This window comes from Ranitomeya variabilis, chromosome 7 (genome assembly GCF_051348905.1).
Source record: "Ranitomeya variabilis isolate aRanVar5 chromosome 7, aRanVar5.hap1, whole genome shotgun sequence".
Classification (NCBI taxonomy): domain Eukaryota; kingdom Metazoa; phylum Chordata; class Amphibia; order Anura; family Dendrobatidae; genus Ranitomeya; species Ranitomeya variabilis.
In genome coordinates this window covers 60,667,244-60,676,678 of record NC_135238.1, presented here as the reverse complement: position 1 = coordinate 60,676,678, position 9,435 = coordinate 60,667,244, and the positions used below count along the sequence as shown (strand labels likewise).

Below are 9,435 nucleotides of genomic sequence, written 5' to 3'. Positions count from 1 at the left end.
ATGCAATCTGAGGGACCCGTTACAAACCCCCAAACGTTGGTTTTCGGTGGGGTACAAGACGTGTAATCCTGACCCGGAATTCTGCCGCACCAACGGGTTTTTCTTCAGGTCTGTAAGGCAAAGCAGTTATTTTCACAGCATAATCAACAGCAGTTTCTGCTAAGAGGCAGTCTCTGTAAGGGCCTCTTTTGTAAAACCAGTAGGGAGCACCTTTAAGAAGGTGTAAACTATTTACAGGCAGTTTGTGAATCATTCACCGTCCATGATTCGGTAGTCTTTCTACAATGGTGAACTTGTGTAAATAAAACTGAAAATAGGGATCCCGGGTAAACGAAGGGATCCCTTTAAGAACTAACCCTGGACGGGTTTTGCAGCAAAACAGGAAAAGTTTTAAAAGAACTATTTACATACCAGGTTTCCGAGGTTTATTCTTATAGTAGATTGCAAGGCATCAGTCGGTAATGAACACTCCTTGACCGGGGAAGCTTTGATCCCGTGTTCTCGTCCGATGCGGTGTCAATATCATTGGGCCGTCTCTCAGGTGCGGTCAAGTCACCAGGAGTCTGGTTTCAAATGTCAGTTTTGGTAGGAAGTTCAGTAGTGGCAATAATGCACACAGTGGCGGTAGTGTTAGAATTTGTCAGTTCGGAGTTAGTCGTAGTCAGGACAGCAGGTGGCGTTACTGCAGACTCGCATCGCTTAACATTCCGAGCGCACCAGCCTTGTGCACTCCGATGGCGAGTGTAAGTCACCTGGTCCCCCCCGCGTAAGATTTGGTTATTATATCCGTCGCGGGACTGGGCCTTCACGTTGTAACTGGTAAAGAAGACTTCAGTCGGCAGTCCCGGTTCCTGTATAAAGCCCCAACCCCTTTTCGGGTGAAAGGCTAGTACAGTCCCTTGTTTTACCAAGTTCTTATTACCGCTTTCGATCTTTGGCTTTTATACTGTCGGGGGATCATTTTGTTCTGTCTCTTTTCGGTCTTTCCAATGTGAAATTAAGCATTGTTTGTATTGCTCCCTGGTGAGCGCAGCAATGTAAGTACCCTCCTGCTTAGATCCGTCCGGTCTAATCCTTGGAGCATCCCATTTAAAGATCACCCCCTCGGAGCTCACTTCTAGTGGTTCTCCCATAGTTGTTGGTAACGGAGGCACTATCTTCTCTATGGTGTCGGAGGCTACCACGACGAGCTCAGCGGCGGTAGGTCGGTCACTGTCGGGACGGGGAGCGGTCACGGGAGCAGGATTGGTCGGTAGAGCAGGGGCGTTTTCCATACCTGCGCCTGATGTGATTCCACCGATGCCGATCTGCTCCATTGACGAGGACACTGGAAGCGGCTGCGGCTCGGACCACGAGTCTTCCGATGCGACCTTCCTGCATAGCTCCGACTTCCATTTCTTCGTCGTGGTCAGCTCTACGATCGTGGTAGGTTGGCTCGGCTCCTCCGCCCGCGGTTTCAAGAGGTCCGGATCCTCCAGCGTCGGTGGGTTCGGATCCGCCTCCGGTCGGCGGGGACAATCCTGGATCACTTCATCATCGTTCAGGTACTCGCTGGTCGCTCTCGCTGTTTCGAGGTCTGCGCCCACACATACACATGGCTCCGCCATTTTCTGGGGGTGGTGCTTCTTCTTCCCATCTTTCCCGCTGCTGCTGACCAAGGAGCGGATCTCCTCTGCCTCGGGGCACGTCGTCCTCTTGCAACAGTAGTCGGAGGGGGCAGTCATCACTTTCGGCGCCACTTTGGTAGTTTCCTCCCATGGCACGCCCTCCTTCTTCTCCTGCGCTCCTAGTGGCGCTGTAATGGCGGCAGTTTTGGCAGGAATTTTTGGTGGCAAGTGGCAATATACAGTCTTAAGCAAATCACAGTTCAAGCGCAATTCAGACACAGTTCCAAGGCACACATGACCTGATTCTTCAGGCTTAAGTAGATCCTGTTCGTGACGCCAAGATTTGTAGCGCCCCCCACGCGTGTAGGGCAATGGGGTACTCGGTATCGGGTCCTTCGCTGTTCTGGGGATGTCACGGTGGCCCGACCCGGTCCGTGGCCCTTCTGAGGGGCGCCCAAATAAAGTAGTAGTTGTTTGTACGGTGGTCGTGACGCCACCTGTGGTACTTGGTCAGGGTGACCGACGCTGCTTAGGGGTCCGCTGGGTTGATGGAATGGTAGCTAGATGGTATACCTTCCCACAGGTGAAGTATGTCCCCAGGGCTTCCCAGTAGAGTAGATGGTAATGGTGTAGGGCAAGAAGTAAATAACGAGGACACAAGGTTGCAGTCTCTTTACCTTTTTACTGTAGACTTCAGCGTCCACAGTCCAGGGCACTGTTCACAGGGCTGGATGAATCCGGCCGGTCTGAAGGCACATCCAGAGTTCCCTTTGCAGGTGAAAATCAGTAGCCTTCCTATTAGCACCTGTGTGTTGTAGTACCTCCCTGCTGAGCACCACGGGATAGTCCTCACAACTGTCATGTATGTTTCTGATGTTCTCTCTCTCCGTCCCCCAGATGGTATGGATAGGACGACCCGTATGACGGGGTAGGCCTGGAGCTATTTTATAGGGACCCTAGTGACGCCCCTCTCCCACAATTTGCCTCCGTTGTCTTCATTAGGTTTAAGGGTTGGACAGCCAACTTGGAATTAACTGTCCTGCCGTAGTTCAAAGTAATGCGTAGAGCCAATTACTCCCTCGGTGTTCCGGCCGCCGATCTTGGGGCAGACCCTACTCCCGGTGTTATCTCCTTGTGCTGTGATCTCGTTTCTCACTCTCCACAATATACTTCGCTTCGTGTCCTTTCTTAGGATGCTGCCGCAATGAGGTGCAGGCGCAGCTCCGTAACGTTCTAACTCTCGTTCTGTCTGTCAGGATCCCACCCCTGACAGGGACCTCTGTCTGCAGCTCAGATGTTCCTCCTTCTCCCCGTCTGCCTGACAGGTCTTCCCTGGGTCAAACCCAGTAGCGTTCTGCCTAACTTCCTATCCAACCCACCAGTTTTACCCGTGTGTGAGGAGTGGCCTAGTAAATAGCACCTTTGCTCCCCCTGGTGGACTGGAGTGTGAAGTGTAGTATGTGACTGTGATACCTGGTCAGGTGAACTCCTTTAGTACCATCAGACGTAACATCACTCCCCCTGGTGGGAGAGCGACATTACTGCAACGACCAGGACTCTGGGGCGCTGCACATACATTTCTTGATCGCTTTTTTTTCTGATTTTTGAGAGGCAGAATGAACAAAATAGCAATTCAAGAATTATTTTTTTTTGTTATTTATAAGCATTTCAATGTTTTGGTATAAGTGACAGGAGAGTGCGGACATAGCGATACCACATTTCTAGATTTTTTTTATGTTTTTCCACTTTTGCACACCGAAAGCAATTTTACAGAAAAAAAGCTTTTGCATCGCCCTATTCTGAAAGCTATAGCTTTTTTATTTTCTGCTAACAGAGATGAGTGGGGATTGTTTTTTTGCGGGACAGGATGATGTTTTCAGGAATACCATTTCCACTTACATGACTCTCTGCTTTACATTGCAATTTTTATTTGACAGTATGGAGTAACATGCTTTTTACCACGTTTAATAGTTATATTTTTTTTATTGTTGTGTAAGACCAGTGGCCAAACGTCATTTAACCCTTTAAAAACACCACTTATTCCAATCTGGGAAAATGTGCTATTTGCCCACAATGATGCCAGCTTTGATGGTCAGAACCCCTGGGTCCAGGCTGGAGTGACCTGAAATTGATGCGTGGCATCACTATGTATTGGTGGTGGGATATCAGTGGCCCAAAGTCAGTTAACCCTTTCAATATTGCCCTTCAGTGCCCACTTTGAGGCACATTTTTGTGCCAGATTTAGATCTTTTGTTGCTGATTAATGTGTTCACATCTGGGTTCCTCGCTGCATTGTATTTTATCATTGTCAATTTTGTTGCGAAACCAGTAAATATGAGGAAAAAATATACAGAAGAACCAATTTCAGCCTCGTCCTTCTCTAGTCCTGTGAGGGCTGAGCCCTCTACATGGAGTCATTCCTGTCAGGACCTTGCGCCAGATTCCACTCCAGTCACCTCAGCACTGAGCAGGGTAGAGTGCAGGCGCCGGTGAGCTCCTCACTACAGGCACATGGTCACCTCAGCACTGAGCAGTGTAGGCGCCGGTGAGCTCCTCACTACAGGCACATGGTCACCTCAGCACTGAGCAGTGTAGGCGCCGGTGAGCTCCTCACTACAGGCACATGGTCACCTCAGCACTGAGCAGTGTAGGCGCCGGTGAGCTCCTCACTACAGGCACATGGTCACCTCAGCACTGAGCAGTGTAGGCGCCGGTGAGCTCCTCACTACAGGCACACGGTCACCTCAGCACTGAGCAGTGTAGGCGCCGGTGAGCTCCTCACTACAGGCACACGGTTACCTCAGCACTGAGCAGTGTAAGCGCCGTGAGCTCCTCACTACAGGCACATGGTCACCTCAGCACTGAGCAGTGTAGGCGCCGGTGAGCTCCTCACTACAGGCACACGGTCACCTCAGCACTGAGCAGTGTAGGCGCCTGTGAGCTCCTCACTACAGGCACATGGTCACCTCAGCACTGAGCAGTGTAGGCGCCGGTGAGCTCCTCACTACAGGCACACGGTCACCTCAGCACTGAGCAGTGTAGGCGCCGGTGAGCTCCTCACTACAGGCACACGGTTACCTCAGCACTGAGCAGTGTAGGCGCCGTGAGCTCCTCACTACAGGCACACGGTCACCTCAGCACTGAGCAGTGTAGGCGCCGGTGAGCTCCTCACTACAGGCACACGGTTACCTCAGCACTGAGCAGTGTAGGCGCCGTGAGCTCCTCACTACAGGCACACGGTCACCTCAGCACTGAGCAGTGTAGGCGCCGGTGAGCTCCTCACTACAGGCACACGGTCACCTCAGCACTGAGCAGTGTAGGCGCCGGTGAGCTCCTTACTACAGGCACACGGTTACCTCAGCACTGAGCAGTGTAGGCGCCAAGAGCTCCTCACTACAGGCACACGGTCACCTCAGCACTGAGCAGTGTAGGCGCCGGTGAGCTCCTCACTACAGGCACACGGTCACCTCAGCACTGAGCAGTGTAGGCGCCGGTGAGCTCCTCACTACAGGCACACGGTCACCTCAGCATTGAGCAGTGTAGGCGCCGGTGAGCTCCTCACTAGGGTTGAGCGAAACGGATCGGACATTTTCAAAAATCGCCGACTTTCAGCAAAGTCGGGTTTCATGAAACCCGACCCCACTGTGGGATCGGCCATGCGGTCGGCGATCTTCGCGCCAAAGTTGCGTTTCATGTGACGCTTTCCCCACCATTTTTCAGCCAATGAAGGAGTGTGGGCAGCGCGATGACATAGATTCCGGCTTGCTTTCTGCGGCGTCACAGGGGGTAAAACCGCCATCTTAACGTTTGGGATGTAGTGATTTCCACAGTCCAACACAACCTTTGCTTTACAGGGACGACGGAGGGGAGAGAGAGACTTTGCTCCCCCATTGACTTACATTGGGTTTCGTGTTTCGGTCGATCCCCGACTTTGCGCGATAATCGGACGATTTGACTCGACTCTTGACAAAGGCGGATTTTGCGAAACCCGACTCGATCCTAAAAAAGTTAAAGTCGCTCAACCCTACTCCTCACTACAGGCACACGGTCACCTCACCACTGAGCAGTGTAAACTGCAGGCGCCAGGGAGCTCCTCACTACAGGCACATGGTCACCTCAGCACTGAGCACTGTAGACCGCATGCGCCACGGAGCTCCTCACTACAGGCACACGGTCACCTCACCACTGAGCAGTGTAGACTGCAGGCGCCAGGGAGCTCCTCACTACAGGCACATGGTCACCTCAGCACTGAGCAGTGTAGGCGCCGGTGAGCTCCTCACTACAGGCACACGGTCACCTCAGCACTGAGCACTGTAGACCGCAGGCGCCAGGGAGCTCCTCACTACAGGCACACGGTCACCTCAGCACTGAGCACTGTAGACCGCAGGCGCCAGGGAGCTCCTCACTACAGGCACACGGTCACCTCACCACTGAGCAGTGTAGACTGCAGGCGCCAGGGAGCTCCTCACTACAGGCACATGGTCACCTCAGCACTGAGCAGTGTAGGCGCCGGTGAGCTCCTCACTACAGGCACACGGTCACCTCAGCACTGAGCAGTGTAGGCGCCGGTGAGCTCCTCACTATAGGCACACGGTTACCTCAGCACTGAGCACTGTAGACCGCAGGCGCCAGGGAGCTCCTCACTACAGGCACACGGTCACCTCAGCACTGTAGACCGCAGGCGCCAGGGAGCTCCTCACTACAGGCACACGGTCACCTCAGCACTGAGCACTGTAGACCGCAGGCGCCACGTAGCTCCTCACTACAGGCACTCAATAGTGCTCAGTTTCGAGGAGCAGCTCCACAGCACCATTGCTCTTTATCCCAGTGTGTAGCTAATAGCTATCTGGATGTCATGTACTAGAGCACCGCCGCCGCCCGCGATATGTTGCGGCCACTGACGTCTAATAAACCGCGAGATTAAGTCTCCCCGCTTTGATTGGCCGTCCATTCTAACCACGCCCTCCAAGTAGGCGGGACCTGTCTAGCGTTCTAAGATGGTCAGCAATGCCTAGGACAGTGCTCAGTGAGATCCGGAAGTGTTACCTTGGGGGCGGAGTTACATGGCCTCCTAGGCGACACAGTGAGTCTGTGCTGTACGGTTCCCAAGCATGGAAATCACCTGGCGCAGTGAGTGACCTTCGTTTTTGTGTCATGTCGCCCCGACACCGGGAGCTGCCAGCGTGGAGGAGCTGTCATGTGTCTGTGTAACGTGCGGCTGTGCTCTGTGCCCCCCGTAATGTGTGTGTGTGTGCGTGCAGTGTGCTCCCCGCATAGTGTTTGTGGGGGCAGTGTGTTCCCCTATATATATATATATATATATATATATATATATATATATAATGTGTGTGTGGGGTTCAGTGTGTGCCCCTCATAGTGTGTGTGTGTGTGTGTGTGTGTGTGTGTGTGTGTGTGTGTGGGGTTCAGTGTGTGCCCCTCATAGTGTGTGTGTGTGTGTGGGGTTCAGTGTGTGCCCCTCATAGTGTGTGTGTGTGTGTGGGGGTGGCAGTGTGTGCCCCTCATAGTGTGAGTGTGTGTGTGGGGGTGGCAGTGTGTGCCCCTCATAGTGTGAGTGTGTGTGTGGGGGTGGCAGTGTGTGCCCCTCATAGTGTGTGTGGGGGTGGCAGTGTGTGCCCCTCATAGTGTGAGTGTGTGTGTGGGGGTGGCAGTGTGTGCCCCTCATAGTGCGTGTGTGTGTGGGCAGTGTGTGCCCCTCATAGTGTGTGTGTGTGTGTGTGTGTGGGGGTGGCAGTGTGTGCCCCTCATAGTGTGTGTGTGTGTGTGTGTGTGTGGCAGTGTGTGCCCCTCATAGTGTGTGTGTGTGGCAGTGTGTGCCCCTCATAGTGTGTGTGTGTGTGGGGGTGGCAGTGTGTGCCCCTCATAGTGTGTGTGTGTGTGTGTGTGTGTGTGTGGCAGTGTGTGCCCCTCATAGTGTGTGTGTGTGGCAGTGTGTGCCCCTCATAGTGTGTGTGTGTGTGTGTGTGGCAGTGTGTGCCCCTCATAGTGTGTGTGTGTGTGTGTGGCAGTGTGTGCCCCTCATAGTGTGTGTGGCAGTGTGTGCCCCTCATAGTGTGTGTGGCAGTGTGTGCCCCTCATAGTGTGTGTGGCAGTGTGTGCCCCTCATAGTGTGTGTGGCAGTGTGTGCCCCTCATAGTGTGTGTGGCAGTGTGTGCCCCTCATAGTGTGTGTGGCAGTGTGTGCCCCTCATAGTGTGTGTGTGGGGGTGGCAGTGTGTGCCCCTCATAGTGCCTGTGTGTGTGGGCAGTGTGTGCCCCTCATAGTGTGTGTGTGTGTGGGGGTGGCAGTGTGTGCCCCTCATAGTGCCTGTGTGTGTGGGCAGTGTGTGCCCCTCATAGTGTGTGTGTGTGTGGGGGTGGCAGTGTGTGCCCCTCATAGTGCGTGTGTGTGTGGGCAGTGTGTGCCCCTCATAGTGCGTGTGTGGGGGTGGCAGTGTGTGCCCCTCATAGTGCGTGTGGGGGTGGCAGTGTGTGCCCCTCATAGTGGGCAGTGTGTGCCCCTCATAGTGTGTGTGTGTGTAGGCAGTGTGTGCCCCTCATAGTTTGTGTATGTGTAGTCAGTGTGTGCCCGCCATAGTGTAATTTGTGGTTGTATATCGGCTTGTGTATTTTCTCTCCCCCTCGTGGCGGTGCGGCTTGTGCGTTCCCCCCCGTGGCGGTGCGGCTCGTGCGTGCATGCCCCCCGTGATGTGGTGCGGCTCGTGCGTGCGTGCCCCCTGGCGGTGCAGCTCGTGCGTGCCCCCTCGTGGTGGTGCGGCTCGTGCGTGTCCCCTGGCGGTACGGTGGCAAGTCACAGCTGCGGTTGGCATTATTAATACGGATCGTTATCCTTCAGAGAAACAGGAATTGCCACTTTTTCAGCTAGTCCCTGTGAAGTACATGAGATTCCTGTGCTTCTGAAGTCGGGGCTTGGGGGCTGTTATTAGCCATATGGCCCATTGCTGCCCCCATGTGACAGCTCAGCCTTATGCCTAGGACTGTGGTTGGCGAGCTATGGCCCTCCAGAATTTCTGAAACTACAACTCCCAACATGGCCTGGTTTCCCCAACCTAACAGATCTTCATGAGACTTATGCTGGAGCAGGAGATGGCGAGCAGTGTCGGTGCTGAGCAGTGTCGGTGCTGAGCCCTGGTATTATGTCATGGCCGCCTTATATTTGAAAATGTCATGGCTCAGATACGCTACATGACGATACTTTCTGTGTAGAGCTCGCCATTATTGGCAGCAGGGGCATATGCTGAACCTACACGGGTGACTGTATCCCATCAGTGACATCACTGGACACATGTAGGGTGGTCGGATCAGTGCGGTGCCGTAGTGGTCTGTGTACTGTTGGGATAATCGGTGGTAAAATGTGGAGCTCACTGACTGGTGCAGGATTCTGTACTTGTCATGGAAACGGTGTTAAACTGAAGGAGCCTATTTGCTTGTATAGGGAGAATGACTTTAGGCCTTGTTCATCCAGCTTGTGCTTCCCATTCTTCCTGAGTATTCCTTCCAGATGTGCCAGGTTATGCGTGTACTGACCATAGGCTACTAAATGGCAAGGAAAGGTATACGTGCCCAGTTGATGCCAAAGTGGCCTTTTATTGGCATCCATCAGGTGTATGGGCCTCCAAGATGTTAGACTTAGCTTTAGTCAAACTACTCTTCACGTACATGGACCACCAAACAAAAGCTGTGTGTGAATGCAGCCTTATGGAAGATCAATAACTTCCCTGCTGCTGCCGGACCGCATGTGATGTCCTCAGTGTAATCCTCTAACATGTCACTGAAGGATTGTACCTTTTAGCTTTAGAAAATCCAATCCT

The 9,435-nt window shown here is 53.3% G+C and overlaps 1 protein-coding gene across 2 annotated transcripts in view; it reads left to right on the top strand.

Annotated features, from left to right (window-relative positions):
- The first annotated feature begins 6,582 nt into the window (after nt 1-6,582).
- The window catches only part of PARN (poly(A)-specific ribonuclease), a 128,574-nt gene continuing 125,721 nt past the window's right edge, over nt 6,583-9,435 (top strand). For both annotated transcript variants that reach the window (XM_077275170.1, XM_077275169.1), the window contains exon 1: nt 6,583-6,737. In XM_077275170.1, coding sequence (XP_077131285.1) covers nt 6,719-6,737 — 19 coding nt within the window. In that variant the 5' untranslated portion in view covers nt 6,583-6,718. The remainder of the gene's footprint in view (nt 6,738-9,435) is intronic.